This window comes from Doryrhamphus excisus, chromosome 19, assembly GCF_030265055.1.
Source record: "Doryrhamphus excisus isolate RoL2022-K1 chromosome 19, RoL_Dexc_1.0, whole genome shotgun sequence".
Taxonomy (NCBI): domain Eukaryota; kingdom Metazoa; phylum Chordata; class Actinopteri; order Syngnathiformes; family Syngnathidae; genus Doryrhamphus; species Doryrhamphus excisus.
Genome location: NC_080484.1, coordinates 9,427,202 through 9,449,512, shown reverse-complemented (window position 1 = coordinate 9,449,512; position 22,311 = coordinate 9,427,202). Strand labels below are relative to the sequence as shown.

The following is a 22,311-nucleotide window of genomic DNA, read 5'->3' as shown; positions in this document are numbered from 1 at the left end:
GCACCAAGTATTTCACAAAAAAACAAAACAAAAAAAACAGATCCAATCTTCTCAACCTTTATTAACAGTTAATAACATGAATGGTTCTTCGGAATATAGGCCTTTCTTGCCTACTTGTTTCTGACAGCACTAGCACTGTAATGTTGGATATTATTGATTGTATTGCAACAGCAAGACAGCAAATTGCTGATCGCCTCCCAAGACTGCTTTTGTGTGTGAACGTGCCCTAGAAATCTTCATGAATACCAGTCAGCCGTGAGTGACCAACTTATTCAGGCCTAATGACAATTTACACCACTTCTTATGCATTGTAACTCAACAGTTGTGACAGACATTTTTTTATTCAATCTGTTCTCTTAAACCACTATTGGTAACATGTGCTTGCTGGCGGTGATGTTCTGAGATTTTGTTCCAAGAAGGTGTCATTTGGAGACAAACATACATAGTTGTGTATTATTGCCCGTAGTAGTAGTTTCCTTATGTATTTGCTTGTTACATGTGCTGTTGTCATTTTTGTGTTGCAAAGTGATTGTGGTTAGTGTAAAGCGCTCTGCTCGTACAGTCTTGCCCGTTAAAGAGCTTCCTTTAAACAAGCCCAAGTTCTCCTGACCATCTCTTAGTGGACTCCAACAAAAATCTCAGTCACATACATAGTGTCTATGAGGGTGATGCGTTGTGTGTCTGTCATGGTGTTATTGTGTCACTGTCAGGAAGACAAGGAAGCAACATGTCTCTGTGGTCTGATAGTGTTTTTTCTTACATTCTTGTCACAGAAGCATAAAAAGAAGTAATGCAATAATGATGCTCATGCATGTTTACAATACTGAGCAAGGAGTGCACTTGGCAATACATTCCAATATACAGCTAGTCATGGTTACTGTTTTTCTGCTTGTTGATGAATATTAGTGCTTTATCTTATGAATGTGTATCATTTCCTCATTATCTACAGTTTTTTGGTCTCATAATGGGCTGATATGGCATCAATTATTTAAAGATACATGTGTGGCATTGAAGACATGACAACTCAAAAGAGACAAAAATAAATCCCTATTTAGGCAACAGCAGCATTTCAGAGCGGATTTTTTGCTATCTTACCTACAAAATATAAATATATATTTAAGTTGACACAGGTTTGACCCTCTTTTCTCTTAGTGTTCTTTCAAGTGTCAGACTGAGTATGTACCGTATTTCCATCCATTTAGCATGATAATTGTTAGTTCTCAATCTATAAACATGAACTCATTGTATGTCATATACAAATACACAAGTGCACAATGATTTGATGACATTCGCTTATATGTACATGGATAAAACTCACAAACATGCTGCTGGCTTTTAAGGCCGCAACCAGTGTGCAAAAATCCCACTTGAATTTTGCAGCCTGGTTGCAACCATTTTCATTCCTGAAGTGTGCCTATTTTAAGGGATTCTACAATGTATGGATTAATGTAAGCTAATGTAGCAGATAAATAAATAAATACATTTTTTTTATACATACAGTATACATTCCCTTGAAGCGAATACCGTATTTACACATGCTATCCGGATCAGTTTTTCCTTGTTCATCACCGAGTCAGTTTTCCTGAGCCTTTTCTTTCCTGGCTCAAGCCCCGCCCCACAGAGCGAGGCCCCCTATGACTCTGTCCGGTGGACCTGGCTTGCAGAGCACCGTGCCGAGGCGGAGGGGGCGGGGGAGGCATCAATGGCTGTGGCTGTGGTGGCGGCGGCGACCCGGAGAAGCTAGACGGAGAGCGGCTGCGTCCCTGAGAGACCCTGACGTTGCGGGGCTCCTGGCGGGATGGCGAGCAGCTGAGCGAACGCTGCAGGAGGGAAGAGGAAGAGTTGCAAGGGCAAGGAGGAGGCGTGCTGATGAGTACACCGCCGTGGTCCTGTACCAGTTGGCTCAGACTGGACAGGGAGTCGGCGTCGCTGGTGCTGCTAGCGCGTACTCTCAAGTGCCGCCGCCTCAATGAATAAACAAGACAATATTAATATCATGAGCTTTTACGTTATTTCTTCAGTTAACAAGCTAAATATTTAGCTAGTTACTGGTGTATATATGTCATACCTGTGGTCGGCACAAGGGCCCGCGGAGGGTTTACCAGGAGGTGGATGAGGCGTAAACCTGCTGGTGAGCTGCTCAGGAACAAAAGTGGCGCTCATGGGTCGTGGGATTTTACTTTTACTGCCCGAAGAGGAGGACAGGGAAAGAGGGTCTTCCCCTCCACAGTCCGACCTCGAGCCTCGCTCAGAGGAAAGCCGTTCTCGGGGCAAAGTAGCCGGCAGGTTTTCACAGGACAGCGACGGAGAAGGGGAATGCGTGGGGGATCCGGGGACCGGGCTACTCCAGCGGTGCCGTCTGTCCCTTTGAAGGTTCTTGCTCGGAGAGTCAGGGGGAGTGTTGGCATCTCGTATCGGGATGCGGCTCAGTCTAGGTGAGGAGGGAGAGTCTTTTGGCCGTAAAGAAGCAATGGCTGCAGAGACAGTTTGAGGCTGCTGGTTCAGCTCTGAAGAGCAGTCAGGCAGACCGGAATCACTCTCTGGGTCTTTAGTCAGGAGAGAAGTGGATCCTTTAAGAGGGCTTGATGGAGCGAATTCAGTCTTCCCTCCGTCTTTCCGGAGTTCATCAGATTTACTGGACGGGGCCTCTACAGGCATTGGATCACTCTTCTCAAGAACAGGAGACGGTGGCGTGTAGCTGGAAGACTGAAAAGAACAAATGATTAGATTTATGACAGGAAAGAAGGAAAAAAAATGTAACACATTTGTAAGAGTTTGGCAAATGCTGAGCTCTAAATGTACCCTAGCATTAAATAATGTACCCTCCTTAGCAATCTGCAAGGTTTACAATACTGTACAACATATATACCTTTAAAGTCATTCAGCTAAATACAGTATGGACCCCAATATGAAACAACCCTGAATTGGAAACGACCACTCATTTATTTTCAAGTCCCTGTGCCAGTATTCATTCATTCATTCATTCATTCATTTTCTACCACTTATCCTCACAAGGGTTGCGGGGGTGCTGGAGCCTATCCCAGTTGTCTTCGTGCGAGAGGCGCGGTACACCCTGGACTGGTGGCCAGCCAATCACAGGGCACATATAGACAAACAACCATTCACACTCACATTCATACCTATGGACAATTTGGAGTCGCCAATTAACTTAGCATGTTTTTGGAATGTGCGAGGAAACCGGAGTCCCCGGAGAAAATCCACGCATGCATGGGGAGAACATGCAAACTCCACACAGAGATGACAGAGGGTGGAATTGAACTCGGGTCTCCTAGCTGTGTGCCTGCGTGCTAACCACTCTTCCCCTGTGCCAGTACTTCTCCCAAAATAAAACTCTGGACTGACTGACCTGATCCATGTGGGGTCTTCCCAAAATGACTGAAGGCATCTGTCCCAGCATTCCTGGGAGTCTCTTATGGGCAAGTAACCATGAACCCATAGAGCGGTGTGACAGAAGGGGACTGCCCAGTGGAGCCGGACCATCCTGCGACCCACACAAGCGGTTCTCAGGAGTGCCACGGGTCCCCCCTGGCTTGTCATCACGTTGGGCTTCAGCTGAAGCCTTGATGGCTCCGGAACTAGTGCCTTGCTCCAGTTCCAGCATCACCCAGTCCTGGGAGTCTCCCTCTTGGACCACAGGACTGACGTTGACCGCAACAAACCCACCGCTGACTGCGCCTTCCTCGGGGTCAGGGGTCCCTGTGCCAGAGTGTTCATCAGGCACAGCTTTCTCCCCAACCTGAGAAAGGGCAGGTGGTTTGCCCCGACTGGACAAAAATAACAAATAAAAATTAGTGTTGGACAGAAGGCTTTTAAATGGATATTTTCAATTCCCTGATAGACACTTGGTACTCTCTGTAGTTTAGTAAATAACCATGCATCAACACTAAATGAGGAAATACACTACCATATATATTATGTCGGAATTACAAACCAGGACTCAAGGAAACGTTCAATAGTTGGCTTCGGTTCAGGTGCTAGTCTCCTTTCAAACGCCAAGCTCTGGCTCTGTCGCATCTTCCGCAGCAGTGGCACAGCCCGGTCCAGGAACATGGTCTCAGATCGCACTCGTCTCGGAGAGCTCTGCATAGACCCAGCCGGGCTCTGGTTGCCATGGTTCTGACTGTGCTCGTCCTCAGTTGCCACCTGAGTGAGATTAGAGCAGAAGGTGTTGGTGTTTTCATTCAGGCATCAGGCATCCTCAGTTGTTTATAATGCTCTATATGTAAATGTATGCATATGTCCTTACATTTTTCCAACAACTAACCTTCCTGATCACCGGCTCAACATGTTTTTGGTTTTGTATGCGATCCATCTCTTCCCATATGTCTCTCACAGGCCCAGAGGGGGTGGGCATAGGTGGGCAATTGTCGGCGTCACTGAAGCGTTCCCCGAGCATGAGGACATCCTCAGTGTTTTCTTTCTGCAGATCCACTGGCAGCACTGAAGCATTGGCCATGCTGTGGAGGAAGGGAGACAAAAATGTCATTCAGTGCAGAATTTCACACAAGCAATGAAATATGGAGTCAAAGTGCTTTAGCAAAAAGGGTGAGGAGTACCCCAAGTGTGCTGGTGTTAGGCGGGTGAGCTCCTGGCCGGTCGGCACAACCGCAGTGATAGTCAGCATGTCCTCGGAGTCGCATTTCTCCCAGTCGTAGGGGTCATTGTGCAGCACATTGTGGCTTTTCATAGCACTCTCAAACACTGACATCAAGAGCTGTCACAGAGGAAGCGCATGTGTCAGCTTTTGGTGCACACAAAAAAATATGTGTACAAAGCAAGCGATGGCTAACCTCGTAGTCTGGCTTTGTGTAATAGTCCAAGCTTAGGATGTGATCCAGGAAAGTACTGAACTCAGATGGCAGGTGATTAAGCATCAGACGATGGTCATATGATTCTTTTAGATTTCCGACTTGTTCCTGTGTACAATACAGTTATATACTTATACAGTCATATACAATACTGTTATATAATATCTCAAAAGTGAGTCCATGCTGTACATACAAGTATACAGGAGAATGGCGAAAATCTACACGTAATTGAGACACCCACAAAAATGTCTATGGTGTATTTCTAAACACACAGCTCGCTTTCCCTTCCCCTCCTGTTAACTTGATGTTTTCCGATTTCAGATCAACATTTGCAAAAATAGTTAATGTCAATATACAGCTGTACAGATTTACTATGCGCCAAAAAGGACTCACGCAACCATCATTGTCGAAATATACCTTATCTTTAAATTTCCTCCATGGCAGCTGACCAGACATGAATTCAACCAACATGTAGAAGAGGGACCACAGATCATCATGACGACCTATTTCCTGCACAGTCATAATGACACACATAAGAGGGACAATGCATACCAAAGCAAAGCCTTGTTACAAGCACAAATAATGCATATGTAGCTTATTTATTACACACATAGAGCACAATTATTTTGGAAAAATAAGTATGCAACCCGAGGGATGCACAGGGCATCTTTATTTACACATTTTGACTGCCTATTACTATTTTTATAACTCAAAAGATGCCTCAAGTCACCTTATTTCTATGAGTATTGATGGAAGCGTATCGCACGGTTCCTCTGAAGCCTGCCACAGAACGAGGCTGAAAAAGATAGGGAAACACCGTGAACACCGTTTAGCCAACAAAATCACATATTTTAGGGATCTCTGGGCGTGCTTACTGGACGCAGTTCCTGGGTGGAGGTCATATATTGTCGGGCCAAACCAAAGTCCAACATGTAGCAGCACCTACAGGTACTTGCTAGTCTTCCCATTGCAAAGTTAGCCTGTGATTGACAGAACAAAGGTGTGAAAGTTCAATCATTAATCATGGTACTGAAATGTGTCACAGGTAGCCAAGGCGACTGTTATTTTACCGGTTTAATGTCGCGGTGCAGGAAACCCACTGAGTGGATGCTTTCAATGGCTTGTAAAATCTGCTTGCCGAGTCTCAAGGTTGTTGAGACGGAGAATGTTGCACGGGCCCTGCTTCTGCGTAGATCTGCCAGGTTCCTCCCCTTTGGTTTGTTGCATTTTACGGTTAGATTCAAACATTGGGTAAAAACAAAGATCTTGGGCGACTTCAGCTTAAAGATCCTCTTAAGCTTAAGTGACTAAAAATTAAAAAAACACAACTACTTTGGTGTCTGAAAGCCTAACATTCAGAGTAAGCAGTACACATTAATGCCTACATTCTCTAGTGTGGATTGGTTAAATTTACATTTGTGTACATTTGATTGAGTTTTTCCGTCAAATAGTTTGTGAAATAAATCAAGATTTGGGGATTTTTAAAAAGATATTCTAGCACCCTGTGATGGTGAGCCTACCTGGAGTTCCATCACCACAAAGTTGAAGCGCTCATTTCTTCCAGCGCTGACAAAGCGACAAACGTGATCCTTGCCTATCAAAAGACATGAACAAGTCAAGACATAATCATAAAATGTCCTATTTGTGGCAATTGAATTAAGTACATCCTGCATTATTCATCTCTAAATTACAGTACAGGTTGTGCATCGAAAATGTTGCTCACCCTGCAGCTTCTTCAACACGGCGGCCTCTGTCCTCTGCACCGGTTTGGGGTGTGTGGCAGACTCCACCTTCATAGCGACAGTGGCTTGGCTAAGCAGGTCCAAGACCTCATAGACCTCCCCGAAGCCACCTCCGCCTATTTTTCTTACCTGCAGGACAGTTCTACATGACCTATCTGCCAGCCTAACCTGATGGGTTTGACGTCAATATATTTTGGGTGCCTTTTTTTTGTCTTACCACTCTCCATCTGTCTCGAACCACATCTGCAGTTGACAGGATGTCTGTGTGCTCTCCACTCATGGTGAGTGATCTCAGCTGCAGTCACAAGCTGACATCAGTGGCACATACCCGTCACTGCAAAAAATAAATGCATGCATCAGCACTTATTCTGTACCACACTACTTGCCACTGAGGGTAATGATCGGTAACGTTAGATACCTTCCTGTCAATTCTAATCACTTGCTTAAAGTGACTGATTGTGCTCGGCTCAGATCAGGAGCTAGCTTGGTGCTCTTGATAGCCGCGAGAGGTTAGCAGCTAGCTTTAGCTGATTAAAACCATATGTCAGAAGCATAAAAATGACGCAAAAATGTGGAGTTGGGGGCGACATTTGGCTAACATTAACTAGCCAAGGAGGGGGGGAAACCGCAAGGCAACAACTGACCAAGACGGATAGCTCCAAACAAGCTAAAATAGCATGTTTACTCCCCCGCCTGTGACCTCGTCTCCGAGTTACCTCGCTCCGTCGCACCGGTGAGACCCCGAGAGAGAGTCTCCATGGTCCCGTTCTCGACTGCCACGTCATTCCAACGGATGCTTTATCTTGCGGATGAAAGGACGGCGACGGGGCATACCTTAAACGTGAGTTAAGCTAACCAGCTGATTATACCCAGCGCGGTCCTGCGAGCGGCGGTGATGACGTCATAAAAGCTCCCGAATGAGCCGCAGAATCACCATGGCAACGCCCCGCCCTCCCCCAACCCCTAAACGATACACAACAATGTTAGCAATAAAATCGCCCACAGCCCAAACCGAAGCTAACAAACATATTACTCAGTCGTGGATTTTAATACACCATTAGATATTAAAGGTTGTCTAAGTCATAGTCTAAACGAAAATGACGTAAATGGCATCCCTTTTATCATTTTCGCAGGAACAAAAAGGAGGATTAATGCAACAAAACATGCACTACAACAGGTTTTGGCATTGTAGAAGAGTGTTGTCGCATCGAAACAAGTAATGACACTGAACAATGAAACACAAAAATAAAGCGCTGACAATAAAAAAATATGATTATTAAGGGGAACTCTGACAGTATTGGCATTGACATTTCATTTTTCGATGGACTCTTTTTCAGTGCTTTAGTACTTATAAAAAGTACTTTTTCTATAATGCCAATATGTATTTTCAATTCATTTAGATATAAAGATTGACATGAAGGGGGAAATCTGATACTGAAAAACATAATGAAATAAAAAAGTATCCGAACAAAATATCTCATGTTTATGTCTGTATTTTCAGTTGAATCTTTTCCAACACCAAACATTTCAAAATGAAATGGCAGTGCTCTGGCTTCATACCTAGACCTTTAAATCTTCAGATTTTTATTTTAATAATAATAAAAATATTATTATTAGTAGTATTTAAATGTTATAGTATAACTGCTCGTGCAAAGCGCGTGACATGTTAGGTAACGATATGCTAGAATCGACTGCACCATTGACTCCGCCACCTCGTGCTGACCGCGTTACCAAAACAAGCGTACACGGATGCAGTTGTGGGCGGGTCTAAGTCAGCAGGTTGGAAAACAGGATAAGCTGTGATCTGTTTGGGTGAGGCATTGCGTTCGGGGCTTTTTGCACCGCTTTCTGTCCGATTGCACATTTTTTTGCGTGCGTTTGCAGCGTTGTCGTGCGTTATGTTGCGCGCCGTGAGCCACCGTCGCCACTTTAGATGGGCGCGCTTCGACTGCGCAATGTTCAAATGTGCGGAAATCGCAGTGTTTCCACACGCCGTCGCCGCTGTGTGAGGAAAGTCGGCCAAGGGGAAAAAGTTGTGGACGTGTTTTCCAGGAAAACGCAGCAGCATTTCGCCTGATACAATGCGGAACATTGTAACTACAGTGTAAAAGAGCAGTTGCAGCAGCAACGGCTTTCGATTATTTCACCCTTGTAAGACTTCGCCATATTTGTGTACTGGGAAACTCCGTGGAGAAAGTTTAGTTTAGAGTTGTGACATTTGTTGCGCACAACCCGCTTTCATGGATCTGCATGACTTTGATCGTAAGCAAAGTGAGTCATTGGAGCTGGCCATGGAGAAGCAACCGTCGTGTATATGAGGTAATATGTTCAACGTGTATGTTGTGCATTGCCTAACCTAGCAATGCTTCCAATGCTTCCTTATTACTGCTTTTTCAACACAACCACCACTGGCTCTATACGCATGTGATTGAACTTCATTTCCTGTATTTCTTGTTAGGCCAAGTAGCAGCTATACTCTCCAAAGGCCCGGCATTGTTGCTGCGAACTGCATTAAAACGTCATAGTTTCTGCACATACAGATGATGCATAGCTTTTAATCATGCATGCTCTTTGACCTTTCTGGGCTATTTGCAGGCCTCTATTTCCTGTGTGTTGTCCTTCAGAGGTAAATAAAGTTTTTTTTTCCTTCCTACAAGGTGCGGCACACTAAAGAGGATGGGCGTTGAACATCAGTGGTAATAGCGACACAGCATTTCCTTTTGGATTTATAGTCCCGGCTTCCACAAAAAGTCAACCGCAGGAAGCAAAGACACGCTTGTTTTGCATCACAATGAGTCTACCTCCTCAAATTAACCCTGATAAGAGTGGTAAGCATCGTGCAGCAGCCATGAAGGAGCCTGTGCAGCATTCAGGGGAGGTTTATTACGGACTGGGACCTCCATCTTTGGAGTCAAGCCAGAGTGACTCAGCTGGCAGCTCTGGTGTTTATAACCCAGAGAAAGCGCCTCAGGTTCTGCCACCCTATCAACAGGTTGCCCCTGTAAAGTGGCTACACCAGGACTCTTTACAAGCCCCCACCGGCTGGTCTCAGGAAGCCCCCGTGCCTGCATGGGGACAGAACTTTGGGCCCTACATGGGCGGCGTGAATGCCCGGAATCAGATGGCGTTCCATAAAGGAGCTCACAACCCTCTTCCGATGGCGGGTGAGAATCAACTGCAGCGGCCGGTTGAGGTATACAGAGACAACACACGGGTTCCAGCCCAGGGGCGGGGGCTGGAATGGGAGCAGCATGCTGCGGCTGCAATGCATCAAGCCCAGCTGCAAGCGTACCAGCATGGACACAAAGGTGTTGAGCTGCAGGGTCCACCTCACAACGTGCAGGGCTCCATGCTGCAGCCCTTCCAGACAACATTCAGCAAGCAGCAGTTCTCGTCGGGATATTACCCAGTTTTTCCCAGCAACAAGGGAATGCAGAGCTTATCTTATGGAGAACAGCCAAAAACACAACAACAACAACAACAACAGCAGCAGCTGCTACACCAGATGCAGCAGCAACAATTGCAGCAGCAACAGTTGCAGCAGCAGCAGCAGCAGCAGCAGCAGCAACAACAACTTCAGCTGCAGCAGCAACTTCAGCAGCAGCAGCAGATGCAACAAATGCAGCAGTTGCAGCAGCAGCAGTACCACCAGCAGCAACTACAGGACCGACAGCAACAAATGCAGAAAATGCAGCAAGCACAAAATATATCCAAGCAAGAGATTCAACCCACTAATTTCATCACTTATCAAGCTCCTGAACCATGCCCACCTGACAAAAAGAACGCTGCACCATCACTGGAAGGCCCACTCAGGGAGATAGTACCTGTCCCCGAGCAATACCCGGAAATGGTCTCCATGAACCCCGCGGAACCCGCTGACACAACACCGGCCGCTCCGAGACGCTCACGCCGTCTCTCCAGAGACGGACAGTCCCCGCTAGCACCGCCATCTGCTGCAAACATGTGGACTCAAGCCCCCAAAGAAGCCTCCCAGAATGGAGTAGCAGGGGTTCAGGCAGCCGCCAGAGGAGCGGACGGCGGCCAGGTGGCGACGGGGGGAGTCATCCAGAGCACCCGCAGGAGGAGGAGGGCATCTAAGGAGATCAACCTGGAGACTCTGGCTCAGAAGGCTTCAGAAATGCCCTCGCTGCCCGAGTCCCTGTCAGCGCTGAAAACAGAGGTTACAAAGCCTTTATTACTTCAGTGGTGTTTATTTCTAGCCTAGGAAATGTAGTTAGTGTTTGGAAAGGCAAGCTGTAGTTTAAAGAGGAAGGACACCGCTGCCGCCTCTCTGTTTCTGTCTGACACTTCCTCCAACTCTTACAAAATCAATTTTTCGTGTTTGTTTATTTTATGACCTCAACAGTCTGTGTGCATGCACACAGTGCAGCGTTCCATACTACAACTAAATGGTCGCATTTTAAAAGTACCTGTTTCATATTGACTTGACCAGGGACGTCCCTTAGTACGAATGAAAAATATTATATGAAATGTTGTCACAGTCTAAGCCTATCCCTTACTTATTTTTCCCAGATGTTTTATTTTATTATTATTACAAATTTATTGTTGTTTCAAATCAACTTTTGTTGTTTCACACTTCAGCCCAATAGAAAAGTAGCTAGTTTGCCAACCCACACTAACTCCTAAAGAGGAAGAAAGGAGACAAACACTAAAGAAGGAAGAGAAGGCCGGTATTTGAGTGGTAATATGTACAGCTATGGACAGAAACTGTGTGGATAGAAAAGACTGTTGTCGTTTATTGTTTGTGTATTTCATGTTGTTTTATATAATTTGTGTAATTCAGTAGTTTACTTCGCAAGTCTTTTTTTGTTGCTTGCCCCGACGTTTTCTGCTTGCGCTACTAAAATTATACGTAAGGGGGTCACTCTGCTCCTAGTTAAAAAAAAAAAAAAGAAAAAGGTAGCGTGCAGCCCTGTATTGTACATCTCCATGCAGCAGCCATTCGTGCAAACTGTATAATGACTTGAACAATGCAATGCCATCCGCAACTGTATATCCCAGTTCCCAACAAAAATATCCCATTGCAAAAAAAAAACACAATTATTGATGTTTTATATCGAGTAAAATCATTTTCAAAGACATAAAATTCTACCATTTAAACACCATATACTTTGTGACAAAATTCAGTTTGAAAAGCAAAAGTACATACAGTACACCATACTAGTTGTTGTTGTTGTTACCACAACACATTAACAAACAATAAATGACAGGATACTCCATTAACTAGTTATTATGCCCATCCTTGGTTTGCAATGGAGCACTGCCTCAATAACTGCTCTGTAGCTTTACTACCTTTGCAAAGGGATACTGGGTTAGATTGTGCTAAAGCTAATGTGCTAACACTCTATTTAACAGACACTGAATCCGCATTGACAGTGAGTGCGGCTACGCCATTTATACGAGCGCTGTCGTGCACAAGCGTTCCAGAGCGGCTGCATGTCTGCACACCTCCACATTCCTCACACTCTTTCTCAGGCACTCCAAGGGCGGGGCCACACTGTCAAGCTGAACAGTTGCACTCCTGTGTTGTCTTGAACGCACTCAAGTTCGTTTTCCTACACGGTTAGCTAGTTGTAATTAGTGTATCATCTGATGTCTTTAGTGTGCTTAATAACTTGAGAGCGATTGCCCTGAAAATTGTACCAAAGGTTTCTGAAAATGACACTAGTATCTGTGGAAAGTTGGATTTTCAGGATGTATAAACATGTAGCATCTTTACTGCCAGTCAGGACATGGAGGGTTCGAATGTCTGCTTGGGCATCTCTGTGTGGAATTTGCATGTTTTCTCCGGGTACTCGGATTTCCTCCCACATTCCAAAAAACATGCTAGGTTAATTGGTGACTCCAAATTGTTCATAGGTATGAATGTGAGTGTGAATGGTTGTTTGTCTATATATGACCAGTCCAGACCCCGCCTCTAACCAGCTGGGATAGGCTCCAGCATACCCCCGCGACCCTGATGAGGATAAGCGGCATGGAAAATGGATTGACCACTGGTGTGAATGTGAGTGAGAATGTTTGTCTGTGTGCCCTGTGATTGGATCAATCGAGGGTGTACTCCAAAGTCTGCTGGGATAGGCTCCAGCTTATCCATGACCCAGTGGTATAGAAAATTGTTTAGTTAGAAGTCATTGACCATTCCTACAAAATGCTTTACTTTTATTTTCCACATTTAAACAGCATTAATGCATTCATTTTCTACCGCTTATCCTCAAGGGTCATGGGGGTGCTGGAGCCTATCCCAGCCGTCTTCGGGTGAGAGGCGGGGTACACCCTGGATTGGTCGCCAGCCAATCACAGGGCACATATAGACAACCATTCACACTCACATTCATACCTATGGACAATTTGGAGTCACCAATTAACCTAGCATGTTTTTGGAAAACCGGAGAAAACCCACGCATGCACAGACTCGAACTCGGGTCTCCTAGCTGTGAAGCCTGCGCGCTAACCACTCGTCCATCGTGCAGCCCTCTTTAAACAGCAAATCATGAAAAAATATCACCCCATGTAGTTCCCATTCACGTTTGAATGGCAGCCCTAGTAATAACAAGTGACTATTGTATGGATGACTATATGCACTCATTTAATTTTGCCACTATTGCTTCTTTGTGTGTTCCAGCAGGGAGACGGTCCTCGAGGCAACATGGTCCCCTTAGTCATCCCCGTGTCGGTGCCAGTGCACAGGAGTCAAACATCACTACAGGGCGCTTCCATGCACGGACAAGTGGGCCAGATGGAGCGTCCCGCGGTGCCGTCCGACTGCAAACCGTCTGTCATCGTGGCTCGACGGAGATCCCTCAGAAACTCGGTGACAGAGAGCTTTGAGCAGGTTACTAGCTGGGACATTAGCATTGCTTGTAGCCAAGGAAATATGTATGATTATTAGTGGTAATATATTAATGGGCATCTGTTTGATTATTTTTTCACTTATAATGGAAGGCCACTATTTAAGGACATTAGTGTCCTATAATTGTCCATTCTCCTTCCAGGACGGAGAAAACGATCCAGGTGTAGATGAGGAGGGAAAAACCAAACAGAAGCGTCGGCCTCGGCCGGAGCCCCTCATCATTCCTCCGCCCAGACCCTCCACCTTCATCCCTGCATCTGTTTACTCCAGCATCACCGCCTACCAGAGCAATCTACGCTCTCCCGTACGCCTGCTGGACAATCCGCTCGCTTTGCCCCCCTATACGCCCCCGCCCATCCTATCTCCTTTGCGAGAAGGCTCAGGACTCTACTTCTCCACTTTCCTCACCAACTTTGCCGTGAGCAACCAAATCCTCCCGCCGCCAGTGACTCCCAAGACGGCCAACAGAAGCCTCTTGCGTTCCAGTGAGTCCTGTCTTATATTGAAAACATCTTCAAGGGTACCAAACCTGTTTTATTCTATTTTGCAGCAAGTTCAGATATCACACCGCCGGTTCTGCCCTTAATCACCGACGCCACGCCTGTTAGCCTCGAACCGTAAGCACCAACGGATGTTCACAAGCCAAACGTGAAAACAAGCGACCACTAACCTGCTGCTCCTCTTCGTGTCCAGACGCATCAACATCGGGCAGCAGTACCAGGCAGATATTCCTGAGTTGCAGCACGAACATTCGGCCCAGTTGGACCAGCACAAGGCTGACCTGGTTTGGCTTCCTCTGGGTGACACACAGCTTCAACACACAGAAGCGGACAGTGGTGGGTGACATAATTCTTCACCTGTATCGCCATCTGTCTGCTCACTAATCCTCCTCCTGTTGTCTTTCTAGTGGAGAACCTGATGAACATGGCGTGCTCCAGTGTGATCAGCGGCGGAGGAACCAACCAGGAGCTGGCTCTGCATTGTTTACATGAAAGTGGAGGGAGTTTTCTTGTAAGTACATTATTAAAACAGCCAAAATAAGGGGTGCCTGAAGTGCGGCTCGGGGGCCATTTGCAGCATCCTGCACAAGAAAAAGACCAAAGTAGAGTAGTAATTGTCATAATACATATTAACTGCTAGCAGACGTATTTATATAAAAAAATATATATTTTTTTCAGCCCAAATGCCATATCCCAAAGACGTATTTTAGTATGAAAGTCAAAAAGAAGTGATCACGCAGCTGCACAATAGAAGAGATCATGTTTAGTGCAGTTTTAAGCAATAAAACCAGCCACGAGAGCTCGGCATGCATCTTTCCCATGTGATAAATAAAGCGCTCCGCAGCAAGCACAAAGCCAAAAAGCATGGAGGCATGGAGCATGTACAAAGTTAAAGGGAAATTTTAACACATGCACACACACACAGTTGAGTTCTAAATGTGTCGTAGTTGTAATGAAATTGTTATTTTCATGTAAGACAACTATTTTTTTGTGTTGTTTATGTTGTGGAATAGTTAGATAATTGGGCTAAATGCATATGGCTAAACTGCAATTGGCTGGCGACCAGTCCAGGATGTACCCTGCCTCTCACCCAAAGTCAGCTGGGATAGGCCCCAGCATACCCCGGCGACCCAAATGAGGATAAGTGGCATAGAAAATGGATGGATGGATATAGTGCTAAATATGTGTCAAAGTGCAAGTTATGCTTGAAATGTATTTTCACAAAAAATTCCTCCCTTTTTTGTTGAAAACTGACATTTTGCTGAAACCTACCTATGTTCTACTCCTGGTTTACTAAAGAGCAGAAAAACAGGAAAGATGAGAGTCTAATCTTTCTTTTGGTAAATACTTCATACAGCCCTAGAACACAATAATTTGTGTGCGTTGAAAAAATGGTCAATATCGCCAAAAATGGCTGGGATTGTTAAGAGGAAAAGTATCGTCATTTTTGTAGCATAATGTTGGAATGCTAAAGAAAATGACTCGTAATATGAGAAACAAACTAAATGAGTTAAGTTGTAATTTGTGTAAAAATTAAGTTATGGAAAAAGTTATATTGTTACGAGAATAAAGTCAAAATATTATGGAATAAAGAAACTGTACTGTTGAAATAGTTTTGAAAAGGCGGCACGGTGGTCTAGGGGTTAGCGCGCAGACCTCACAGCTAGGAGACCAGGGTTCAATCCCACCCTCGGGCATCTCTGTGTGGAGTTTGCGTGTTCTCCCCGTGCATGCGTGGGTTTCCTCCCACATTCCAAAAACATGCTAGGTTAATTGGCCACTCCAAATTGTCAAAATGTGAGTGTGAATGGTTGTTTGTCTATATGTGCCCTGTGATTGGCTGGCGACCAGTCTAGGGTGTACCCCGCCTTACGCCCGAAGACAGCTGGGATAGGCTCCAGCACCCCCCGCGACCCTCGTGAGGAAAAAGCGGTAGAAAATGAATGAATGAATTTTCATTGAAAAAGCATTTTTGCTCTTATAGGAGAGATACATTGTGCTTGTCTTCAGCCATTTATTTCCAGTTTCCATTTTCCTCAATTGATGTTTTTCACGTTGTTTTAGGAGACACTCGGACGTTTGCTGCTTCAGGAGCCGATCTTCCCCAAAGGCCATCAACTGGCAGGTTATCACTACTCAGGTAAGTTGAGCCTTTCTGTTTATACGAGCCGGCCACATTAGCTTGTTAGGTTGTCATGAGTCCACACTTCCTCCTCTTTATTTCCTGGCAGGCTCTGACAGTTGGAGTGTAGAAGAGAAGCACTACTTCAATAAAGGGATCTCTGCCTACAGGAAGGACTTTTTCTTGGTGCAGAAACTGGTACACTTCTTCATTTCTCGCTCTCCTCTTCACAAAGGTCATTCTGTACACCTTTTTAAAGTCAATACTCTATATTGTACTGCCTCTAAATGTAAAAACACATGGCCACATTTAGCAAACAACAAAGTCGGGAAATACCGTTCAACTGCACAGTATGGCGTAGCCTTTTATTGTGGCCAGCCTAAGGCACACCATGTTGTCTAATCAGCATCTTGATATGCCACACCAGTGATGTGGATGAATTATGACTGCTCCCTAAGACATAATTAGATACATTTGTGGACACTCTACGAGGAAAATAACTCTCTTGTGTACACAGTAAAAGTTTTAGATCTAACAAATATTCCATATTCCCAACATCAATATCACATCATGCATCATACAGAGCAGTGGTTCTTAACTGGCTTGCCTGCGGGACCCAGTTCTCAAATACCTTATATTTAAAGTAATTGTTTTCAACACCGCAGACTCACAGCGAGGAGATCCGAGTTCAATTCCACCCTCTGTCATCTCTGTGTGGAGTTTGCATGTTCTCCCCGTGCATGCGTGGGTTTTCTCCGGGTACTTCGGTTTCCTCCCACATTCCAAAAACATGCTAGGTTAATTGGCGACTCCAAATTGTCCATAGGTATGAATGTGAGTGTGAATGGTTGTTTGTCTATATGTGCCCTGTGATTGGCTGGCCACCAGTCCAGGGTGTATCCCGCCTCTCGCCCGAAGACAGCTGGGGTAGGCTCCAGCACCCCTGCGACCCTTGTGAGGATAAGCGGTAGAAAATGAATGAATGAATGTTTTCAACACAGAATGAGCTCCAGCACTGAGATGCTGTCTATGTATGGTGCGCTCTTCTCCAGCAGATATCTGTGGCTGTGTGTCGGACAGATGGCACAACAGTCACCCAGAAACATAGCATGCACCTCACGGCAGGGTAGCAACCCAACCCACAGGTTAGAACCACTGACCAAGAGGAAAAAGTGTAGGAATTTGATGGCTGTGTTGGCTTACCTCACCCCTTTCCCTCGAAAGACTTCCATTTGAGCCATAAATCTGGTTTTATTTGACCGATATGCACTTTGTATGCCAGATTGCGGATTCCTTACAGAGATCCTACACAAAGGGCCATGACAAGATACAGCATTTATTCGACTATGCCAGACCCCACCAAAGCAGGCAGGATATTGCTGTGACTTTCACACACCCACTGATACACACTCAGTATTGTTGTACAGCAACAATTACTTTCAGCACAACAGGACAAGAAAAGTGACACTTAGGGTGTAAAACGATCTGCGCTACTTTGAGAAACACCCTGTCACACCTCTTTTACAGCTCCGATGCTGGAAAATTGCCGGGTCAGTTTCAGCAGAAGATTTCTGTTATTGTTTATGAGCACGAGATTGCAGACCAGATCACCCAAGTACATTTTCCTACTGGCTGCCCCTGAAGGGATGTGTGACATGTTCCGTTGCAGGTCCAGACCAAAACTGTGGCTCAGTGTGTTGAGTTCTACTACACCTACAAGAAACAAGTGAAGATCGCCCGCAATGGGATGTTAACCTTTGGCCCTTCCCACTCACCTGTGGATAAATACACAGAGGCTGTTGTGGACATTAAGGTAAAATCATATTGGTACATTTTCGCAATTGTTGATTAAAACATATGGTATGTGGTATGTGGTAGTACAAAAAATAGGAAACAAATAAATGAAATGTATATTATTATTAGGGATTTCCGATATTGGCTTGTTTGTTGAAAAATGATATGCCGATATTACTGTCAATTTCCGATACCGATATGTATTTATATACGAGTATTTTAATTGGTCCAATTCAAATGTTTCTTAAACATTAATGTTGTCATTTGGAATATTTTTTTCAAAGCCAAAGCTGGTTAAAAGTAAAAATTGCAACTCTTTTTGTGTGAATTTGCAGTTTTGTTTTTAATCCTGGTCATGTCACGTTTGCATAATCTTTTGTTGCCAGGCAGGTTTCATTAAAAATAAAAGTGCATTGCAAAGGAAGCAAAACAGTGCCATCTGTCTGATGTGGGCAGGAACTGCACCAAACGCAGAATTGTCTTTCAAGTCAAAATGCGACTTTAATAGATTGTGTTGTGATGTGTTTTGTGACTCATTAGAGTTCCCAGCAGTTGAAACCAACTCAGGTGGAGGAGAAGAAGGAGATGTCCTACGACCAGGACAGAAATCAGCAGGCCATGGTGGCTCAGTCTCTACAAGCTCACGACTATGTGAGTGCTGGTGTTGGTTGCCGGCAGTCGGCTCCAAATGTGTAATAATCATAATAATAATAATAACAACTTGTTTTCCAGGCGGGAAGCGTGCTGGCACTCAGAGAACCAGATAATGCCATCAAGGAGGTTGCCTACTCATCACTGCCGCCACAAAGGCCTCGGACCGACGTGGCAGCAAAGAAGAGCAAAGTGCCCGTAAAGCCAACACAAGATCCTGATGCGGTATTTCCATGCAAGAAGTGTGGCAGGTAGGTACCAAGTCTTCACAGCAACTCTTCTATCAAATATGACCTTTGGCATATTATTAGTCAAAATATATACATATTTAGGCACATTGTGCATATTTATACCTCAAATAAACATAGCTAAATGAACTAAAATACAACAACAGTACAAGCCATAAAGCCCAACAACTTGTGAATGTTGTATTCTACATTGGTCACTAGGTGTCAGTATTTCTTAGCTGAGACCACCACCGAAGCACCAGACTTTAACAACCAGCTTTTATGGTTTTGAATGATAAAAATAGCATAATAATCAGAATCATAACATGGGCCACTGTTGAGGCCATAACCCACAACAAGCTAAAACCCAACACTGAACCCTTAAAGGTACTATTTTCTATTATTATATTTACTCTATTGGGTATTAAAAATGTATAAGTGACTATATGAGTGTTATTGCTTGTCTAGATGGCTCTAATCATGTTTTAAAAATATTTAGAAGATTGTACTAAGGTTTGCTATGCCATAACTACGAAAAAAGTCCATTCACAAAGAGGGAATTTATCAATTGATGGTTGAAGCTATTGTATACGGTGGAGTAGAATAACAAAAAAAGTATCCCTAGTGCACCAAAGCCTACTTAAAGGGACTCTATTATGCTTTTCCTCTTTTTTGATGTATAAATGTTGTTACAATGTTGTATTCTCATGTTAAACGATTCCAAGGCGTCAGGTAATGAGGTTTGCGCTTTTGGAAGTGAGCCCCGAAAGCACTTTTGGATGGCTCTGCATCCTGTTTAGTTTTTTTTTAAACACAGTTCTACTGACTTTACTGTAACCCAGACTTTTTTTAATATGGGCATGCCCAATTTAGTATTGGCTACCAGGAAATATTTTTTTCAAAGCTAATTTTGTTTAAGACAGAAGAAGATCAGGCAGAAGTGGTTGGAGTTTCCGATTCCCAGCCAGCAAGAGAAAAAATAAGCTCATCTGTCAGCTGCTCTTCACGTGGGACTGTTTTGCGATCTGCTAAACTGTTGCTGAAATACTTTGTCGTGTTGAAGCGCAAGCTGCAAGCAACAATTTATCAGTGTCCTAAATGTGTTTACTTCATGTAAGTAATCGAACAAAAGGGGTTCGGTAGCTGTCCGGAAGTCCTCGGGAGCGTGACCAATCACAGAGTGGGCTCTGCGAAAGTTGTGGAGTAAATTACACAGCCCGTTTAAGCGGGATGCAGGAAAGAGTCTGGAATATCTCTATAGAAGTCCAGAACTCAATACAAAGGCCCGGAAATGAGTAGGCGCCCCATTAAAATATGCCTCTAAATAAATCTGACTACATTAGCATTCCTGTTATTGTGGTCTCCAGGCTGCATGACCTGCTATGTGTTGTCTGACAGGGTGTTTAACAAAGTGAAGAGTCGGAGTGCCCACATGAAGAGTCACGCCGAACAAGAAAAGAAGGCTGCAGCTCTTCGCCAGAGGGTGGCGGAGGAGCAGGCAGCGGCGGCTGCCCGAGCCCGCAAGGAGGCCGCGCTGGCGGCGACGGCAGCATCTCATCAGGACGGAACTGAGAATCAGGCAGAGATGAGCAGCCAGGACGACTCGACAGAGGGAGAGGACGACAACGACGAGGACTGGCACTGAGACAAAAACTGATAACAGGCTTAAAAAGGGATGCATGAGAATGATCAATGAGAGGAATAAGCACAGGAGAAACCTTTCAAGGGTTTCTGCAGACCTCTTGCACTCATTTCTTGGCTGTCACTGTTAATGTTCAGCTTTAAAGTCCCTCAGTCAGGCCGGCACTCCACATTTTTCACACATTTGTATCTTTTAAAATATTCAAGAGAACTTTATTTTTTTCTAAATGCACTTAACTCAGTACGCTTTTGCCAATGTTGCCTTTTTATAACCTTTATTTAATTGACTATATGTCATTTTCAGTACATTGACCTGCCTCGGGTGTTGGTGTTTCATTATCAGGTAGCCTGTTCAACAATAATTAGCACAGAACAAAGACAAAAATTCACGGCTCATTTAAAAAAAAAAAACAAAATGAGCATTGTATTCCAAATATGTTGCCCAGTTTGGTTGTGCACTTCTTTTGTACAGCCTTTAAAATCATTTGTACAAAAAAAACTATATAAATTGTTGTATTTATGCATTTTTCAGTGATTTTGTTAATATAAACCAAAAAAATCTGTTGCAACATTGCTTGAAATTTAAATAAATATGTAAATTATAAAGTTGCGTTTCTGTTTCCATGTGCAAAGAATGCTGTTATAGTTGTACTCTATAACAAATAAACATTTTGCACAAATAAAATATATTTCCAAGGTACCTAAATGTTAAAATGGGGTTATTTTCCAACCGATTTGCATATTTAAAAAGGTTATTTATTGTCTATACCTCTGGATTGAGGCAAGAGAAGGGGAATTGTAGTGATTTTTAAAAATAATTTACAGTAATAATCCATAACGGATGAGGATGCAGTACGTTGGAAGACCAACAGATGGCGACATTGGTGTACACTTTTAAACTAAAACTGTGATAAACTATTTCCTAAGGACCTACAGCAGGGGTGGGCAAACTGCGGCCCGGGGGCCACATGCGGCCCGACAAGCGTTTGAATCTGGCCCGCCAGTATTATTCCTTTAACATACAAGCTGGCAACATGACTTGCATGTCGGTTGTCTTATTCAGTAATTTTTTTTTTAAATGTAAAATTCAATTTGGCAAATTGTTGATGTTTGATGTTTAAAGTGCTCCTGAAAAAAAGGGAATTGAGAACATATAACTGATAGTATGACACTTAAAATAAAATTCAAATGTGGACTGTTGGAATTATAAGCGTAAAATAGTATGTGTGAAATATATATTCTGGCCCCCCCGGACAATTTTGTTAACTCAACACGGCCCACGAATCAAAAAGTTTGCCCACCCCTGACCTACAGTATGTTATGATGGTGGCATGACGGAACCAATCAAACATGGTGGCTCCGTCCTCTTTGCACCCACTTTTAAGGACATCACCGTCGTTGGAGGACATGCGTAGTAAAGGATAGGCTGTCGTCCTCAGGAGATGAGATCCAAGAGACATTTCCCAAGGTCAGAGAGAATAATGTGGTCCTCTACTCATTGTGGTCATCTACTCATTCGTCACAAATTGGACACTGATATTTGTCCCTAGAGCAACTATAATGATCAATGATGTATGTATATGATCTTGTCACCAAAAATCACTGTGTGGACCAAAAAGATCCATATTGTGGGAAAAGGTACAAGAAGAAAGTTTAAATACATGTAAAAGAAAAGTGTAACGTAATGATACAAAATTTTGTACCAGCCCACGGTGGAAAGAGTAGAAAATACTACATCATATACCCACATCATCTCTCCACTGTCCTTGACGATAGGAACCCAAATGACTCCATGTAATGACTATGGAGGCCATAGCAGTGACAAGCCACTCAAGCTTCATTTCAATGGTCTTGACTGATGTTATGTGCGTCCGCCCCCGCTGACCCCTTGACCTGTGACACCTATTGCTCGATTGCTTATCCGTACATCGTCT

At 44.1% G+C, this 22,311-nt stretch overlaps 2 protein-coding genes across 3 annotated transcripts; one reads left to right on the top strand and one right to left on the bottom strand.

Annotated features, from left to right (window-relative positions):
- Positions 1 to 43: 43 nt before the first annotated feature.
- Positions 44 to 7,479, bottom strand: ttbk2b (tau tubulin kinase 2b). The gene is made up of 15 exons (XM_058056772.1): positions 7,288 to 7,479; positions 6,789 to 6,905; positions 6,553 to 6,700; positions 6,350 to 6,423; positions 5,900 to 6,040; positions 5,705 to 5,809; positions 5,560 to 5,625; positions 5,247 to 5,339; positions 4,812 to 4,937; positions 4,578 to 4,735; positions 4,286 to 4,478; positions 3,953 to 4,164; positions 3,368 to 3,785; positions 2,069 to 2,706; positions 44 to 1,965 (listed from the first exon to the last, which is right to left on the bottom strand). The coding sequence occupies exons 2-15, from the start codon at positions 6,849 to 6,851 to the stop codon at positions 1,566 to 1,568; spliced, it is 2,835 nt and encodes a 944-aa protein (XP_057912755.1). The 5' UTR covers positions 6,852 to 6,905; positions 7,288 to 7,479; the 3' UTR covers positions 44 to 1,565.
- Positions 7,480 to 8,331: 852 nt separating this feature from the next.
- mideasa (mitotic deacetylase associated SANT domain protein a) lies at positions 8,332 to 21,665 on the top strand. 2 transcript variants are annotated; one of them, XM_058057551.1, is made up of 13 exons: positions 8,332 to 8,890; positions 9,229 to 10,751; positions 13,215 to 13,424; positions 13,585 to 13,927; positions 13,993 to 14,059; positions 14,136 to 14,278; positions 14,350 to 14,453; positions 16,007 to 16,082; positions 16,174 to 16,262; positions 17,734 to 17,877; positions 18,399 to 18,509; positions 18,591 to 18,760; positions 20,135 to 21,665. In XM_058057551.1, exons 2-13 carry the CDS (start codon positions 9,363 to 9,365, stop codon positions 20,379 to 20,381), a joined length of 3,093 nt encoding a protein of 1,030 aa, XP_057913534.1. In that variant the 5' UTR covers positions 8,332 to 8,890; positions 9,229 to 9,362; the 3' UTR covers positions 20,382 to 21,665. The 2 variants fall into 2 exon arrangements, with proteins under 2 accessions (XP_057913534.1, XP_057913535.1); XM_058057552.1 differs by having other exon boundaries at positions 13,215 to 13,403; positions 20,135 to 21,664.
- The last annotated feature ends 646 nt before the right edge of the window (positions 21,666 to 22,311 follow it).